Raw genomic sequence first — 5,396 nt, forward strand, 5'->3', positions numbered from 1 at the left:
CCTTCGGCTTGGGCATTTGTCACAGTCTCTCCTCCCCCTCCCTACCTCCCTCCCTCCCACACACACACACACACACACACACACACGTTCATCCGTGCACACTTAACATGTGTCTTTTTATGTATGCTTTTAGCCAGGTTTATCGCCTGCATTCGGCTACTGCGGCGCTCCAGTGTCTCCTGGCCTGCCATGGCCCGGCCTGGGCTCCTCTCCTCTAATGGCTCATTTCCTCGAGCTCCCAACAACAACGGTAATTAACCTGTGCATGTTAATGAACTTCAAACTGCACACTCCTACTCCAATGCACTGAGAGAAACAGCAAATCCTTCGAACCATTTCATTGGCATTCAAATAGCATTTGTTGAGGTGTACCTATAGGTACACCCATTGATAATACTACCAAAGTGACTTTTTTTGGTAGACAGATATCTCTAAATTATTTTTTTTTAAACTATGATTTTTTTCCATTGCTTAACTTTTTTTTTTTAAGAATTTTTACAAATTTCATATTTTTGTCTAAGGTTTTTTTTAAGAGTTAGCGCTGCTTTTTTGCCCATAACTTAAGTATCTGACATCTGATTGTAATTATTTTTGCTATTCTAAAAAGCTGACAAATGCATCTGTAATTTATTGCCAAACAACTTGTGGTTTCAGCCTACCGTCTGGGAAATATTAAGCTGGCAAATGCAACTTTCAACTTAAAAAACTCTGCAAAATGATGCCCCGAAATGATGCCACACGACACACAGGTTTCTCTTCAAATAATTCCCTACAATATCCCTTATATTATGTTAGATAATTTAAAACAATTTCCCATTTTATTTGTGTGTCCAAAACCTCCTCCTTTGTTCCTGCCAGTGCACTCGTGGCCAAGTGGCCAAAGTTTATGCAGATTTTTGTCTTCGCTGTTCACGTTGGCGCTAATGCAAATGTGGAAAGGCATTTTGTGAGGCAAAATGAGGTTGGTTGTTGTCGTGCCGCTGACAATCTAATTAGAATACAAAATGCTTTTAGAGGCTCCAACCAAGCAGCAGCAAGAGCCAGTCAAGTCCATTGGGTTTCAAGTTCATGGTGTTGACATATGTAGCCAGGGGTTGGGCTTCGGGTTGAGCCTGCTCTGGCACTTTGTTGCATGAGATTTTGACAGCATATTGGAAGGGATTTGATTTCAGATGATCCAGCGATGAACTCTGGGCCAAAATTGTCAACAAACACTCATAATGAGTGGAAAGTTTTGCGAGAGAGAGAAAGATCATCTGCGGCCCTAATGGAAAATTAATTCAGGTTAGACATTGACTCGATGCAAGGGATCTCCTTTGCTGACTGCAGACTGAAATGCTTTTGGTTACTTTTATGAACAACAATCTAATCCTCATCTGCAGCCACATCAACTCTTAGCCAGCAGTCACGTAGGCTGCCTGCCCCCAGTCTCTACCTCCACCTTGTTCAACAAATTTCAACTCTGAACTTCACAATCGATTCGATATGCCCACTCATACCTCCTCGGGTGCTTGTACCAGGAACTGGCAACACATCAGAGCACATCGAGGCACAGCACGTGCACAGAGTCAACAAGGCAACAAGGCAACAGCCAGGCAGCTGGCAGAGCAGAGCAGAGCAGAGCAGGCACACATATCAAGCTAATTAAGCAGACTTTGAATGAACAAAAAGTGGGCACACCACCTGGAGCTCACTGAAGAGCACCCACAGATCGCAGATCGCAGATCGCAGAGAGATCTCTGCCATGGCACGCGATAATCAATCAAAAGCCATTAAAGCCAAACGTCTCTGCGGCAGTAGAAAGCATTTCACTGGAATAGGAAAGGGCAGCAGAGAGAGGGAGTGGCATGCGTCGAGACAAGTTAAAGATCAAAATCAAAGCACCAGAGGGGGGGATCCCCAAAGCCAAAACGGTTGCAGTTGCCTCGCCGTAGATGATTGACAGAATTAGAATATGAAATCGTGAGCTGCCGTGAGATTTGATATTAAGTGACCCACTTTATGCCTAAACGCCTTTTTGTTTGGCCCACAAGAAAAGTGAAGGCGAATGGTGAAGAATGTCGCTCCAGTCTGTGGCCCAGCCAAATGTCGCTCAGAGTTTTGGCGCATGCAAATCGACTTCCCCGTGCAACTTTCTAAATGAAATGAAATTCCAATCGCACAGCTCTCCTGCCTGCCATGTGTGCGCAAAATTAAAGAAATAATTTCCCAGTTGAGTGTCACCTGGCCAGGGGGAACTTTGACTGAATTACAGCCTGGACACAAACACCTTTCTCCGCACTAAATTAGCCTGCAACCTCCCATTTCTCGCGGTGTATGCCATGTCCCATTCCCCTCCAAGTCGGCCACAATTAGAGACGCATTCGCAAATTGCTTTGCACTTTTATTGTCAGCACTTGGGAGACGCATCCGCGGACCACGGATTGCGCGGTGGCATTTTGTCGCGACGCCTTCGACGTCGCCCCGTCACTCCACTGGACACTCCAGGTAATTGCCTTTGACATGTTCGCCTGCTCTTGTAGGCATTTTGTTTGACTTGGATTATCCTTAAGTGCACTGGGCTCAACATTCCGCAGATGAGCGACCAAACGCTGATGATCGTTGGACAACTTGCTGGCGGCTGCTGCGACCTTGCCCAATCATGTACAGGGCAGGTGGGCCTGCAGCTGAAGCCCAAGTTGTCATTGAATGTTTTCCTTTCTATACAAGTTCAGCTCCCAAAATCTATTCACACCATGGACTGGGCACCCTGATCTAGCCACGACCAGCCCGCATCCCATGCGAAGTGGCCATTAAACTCCGCATATAAATCACCATTAATTTGACAGTGGGCTTTTACATAACTCAGGCCAACAGGTGAAAGCGTGCAGCTGGCAGGTAGAGACCATGGCAGCGAGATCCCGGGGGGGGGTGTCGCCACTTGCACTCGTAAAGAAAAAGAGCGATGCAGCATGCAAAATCGAATTGTGTGCTAATATTTGGCCAAAATGCAGAGTGCCGGCGGTTACTGGCGGGCCACGACATGACGAAGTGACTGCCACACCGCAGCGGATGAGGACTTTTCCATGCTTTTCCATTGCTCTCCCCTAGCCGCAATAAAAGTGATTTTCTTTTCAGCCCAAATTGGCAAGTGTTGTGTGTGGGCGCAGGGGAGATGCAGGGGGTGCTGTTGCAGGGTCTGCCCCATCGACATGCAATGTCAGTGAAACTTCCGTCAAATGGGTAAAAGTTGTCAAGATTGTGTGCCTGAGGATTGAAGCAGCTCTTTGGGAATTTATACGATTTATACCTTGAATGCATTTAAACTGGCCAAAAAGGTGCCAACCATCGAGAGTATTATAATTCATGAACAAATATGAATGAGCCAAAAATTGGATTAACCGAAAATGAGATATTTATGTGGGCTGGGTTGTGCCAGTTGCGATCCCTGGACACAACACCAAAACGAGCAAGGGCGAATTCGCGTCACGGCGAATTGCAACCACGAGAGCAAACGCAAAGAGAAAACGAAGGAGAGCGAGATGAGAGCGAGAGCGAGAGCGGACAGCCGATCGGCGGCGAGAAAGCGCCTTAAAAGGTTGTGTGCGAGACCAGACGACGAACGACGAACGACGAACGACGCAGAAATCTAATTCTTGTACCGTTATACCACATTCAATCACTTACAAACCTTTACTTATAAACAATAAACATAAACCCACACATTTATTGTATCAAGAGATCGTAGAACAATCCCCGAGTAGCTGCTGCACTGATGAATGCCCAGCGTTGCCAGTTAACCTTTGCCCCGCGCAGAAGATGCCAAAAAAGAAAGCTCTCACACACATGACAGCCAAGTGCCCGGGCCCCGGCTTCGATTAATAGCTTTGGGGAAAAGTTCGGTGCTGGAAACACGGCTTTTGTTTTAGCAGTTTAGCCCTAGACAATATATTTTCAAGCTAAAAGCTTTTACCCCAACCATGGACATACATTTATGCATGTACACTGTGAGCCAAGACATTTTATACTTTCACTGAACTGGTAGAGAGAACAAGCTCGGCTCGATTGGCAGGGGTTTGATGAGGAAATTGCCATTGCAAAGAGTTCTTAGCAGTTTTTGGATTAGTTGTCAAATATTCGAAACAAAAAGCACCTTTTGCCCTTTGTTTCAGGCATGCCTTTCCTGCAGAAATTTTGCTTTGGTGTGCCGCTGCGTTGCATGTGCTTTTTGCTGGGTTACGCCCTGCTGGCACAGCCCTGTTTGAACTTCGTGTGGCTGATAATGCAGCGCGAGTATCTCTGCGCTCGCCTCACAACACTCTGGATCTTTGCTGATCTGTTCAATGTGCTCTCCAGTTTTCTGCTGCTCGGCGGACTTTATATGGTAAGAGGACAGACAACACACACCCCAGTGAGATAATCTAATATTTGCTGCACAGAACAGCATCAGCATTTTGCCCCTACACATCGTGTCCAAGCTAATTGGTTTGATTGTGGAAATGATTTGCCACTTGCTAATCGCCGCCGTGGAAATGGGTGATCGCTTGTCGATAACCACATCCGTTTTCTCCATCGGATGTAAGTTTTTCGAGGAGTGATGGATCTGCCTACTGTTACTGTTTGATCTCTCGCCCACAGGCACCTGCCTGGACGTGCTGGTGGTGCTCAGATTCTACCAGCAGGAGGAGTAAGAGGACTAGCCCATGTCCCGGTTACCCACTGAACCAGCAACGGAGCTTTGACCAGACCTAATCGCAGCGTGTAGCATTTTGTGGTGCGATTAAACGCAGATTTATTGGCACAACTGTTGCTCAATCTCCACGTGGCTGCGCGGGCATAAATCGTGTGCAATTGTCACCAGATTTGGCCGCAGCACGTTTAATTATCGCCACAGCATAGCCCCGGCGAGTTACATGCGTGCTAATTGACTGAGCCCCAAGAAAGCAGCACAGTCCCCCCCCCCACAGTCTGCATAAGTCCCATTCCCATTCCCATTCCCAATCGGAGTCGCACTCCAAGTTGCCAAGTGTCCGGGCCAGTTGATAGCCGCCACGATGAAAACGCATGCTGAGCCCAATGAAAATAATGTTGCAATGACTGGAGGAGAGCGGTGCCCGCTGGCTGGCTGGTCACTGAACCACTGATCCACTCCAGCGCAGGCCTTAATTAATTCCGTTGATTAATTGAAAGTGCGCTCCGGCCTGCGCTCTGGATTTATTTTGGGCACTTACTTTCGGCAGTGCAAAGTTGAAGGCAAAATGCTCGTCTTACCCTCGGATTCGGTAGTATGTTATGGGCGTTGCCCTGGGCCAACCCTTGGCCATTACTCTTTGCTGAAGCTGCAGTCCTTTTGCCAAAAGGCTCTCGATTATGGCTAAAGTTATGATCAGCGTGGAACTATAATCCCAACTGGGTAT

General features: G+C 47.2%; 1 protein-coding gene across 1 annotated transcript; it reads left to right on the forward strand.

The window, feature by feature from the left end:
• The first annotated feature begins 4,126 nt into the window (after positions 1 to 4,126).
• Positions 4,127 to 4,780, forward strand: LOC117584386. The gene is made up of 3 exons (XM_034273240.1): positions 4,127 to 4,363; positions 4,419 to 4,557; positions 4,618 to 4,780. Exons 1-3 carry the CDS (start codon positions 4,154 to 4,156, stop codon positions 4,668 to 4,670), a joined length of 402 nt encoding a protein of 133 aa, XP_034129131.1. The 5' UTR covers positions 4,127 to 4,153; the 3' UTR covers positions 4,671 to 4,780.
• Positions 4,781 to 5,396: the final 616 nt, after the last annotated feature.

The sequence above is a fragment of the Drosophila guanche genome, unplaced genomic scaffold (genome assembly GCF_900245975.1).
Source record: "Drosophila guanche unplaced genomic scaffold, DGUA_6, whole genome shotgun sequence".
NCBI classification, from domain to species: domain Eukaryota; kingdom Metazoa; phylum Arthropoda; class Insecta; order Diptera; family Drosophilidae; genus Drosophila; species Drosophila guanche.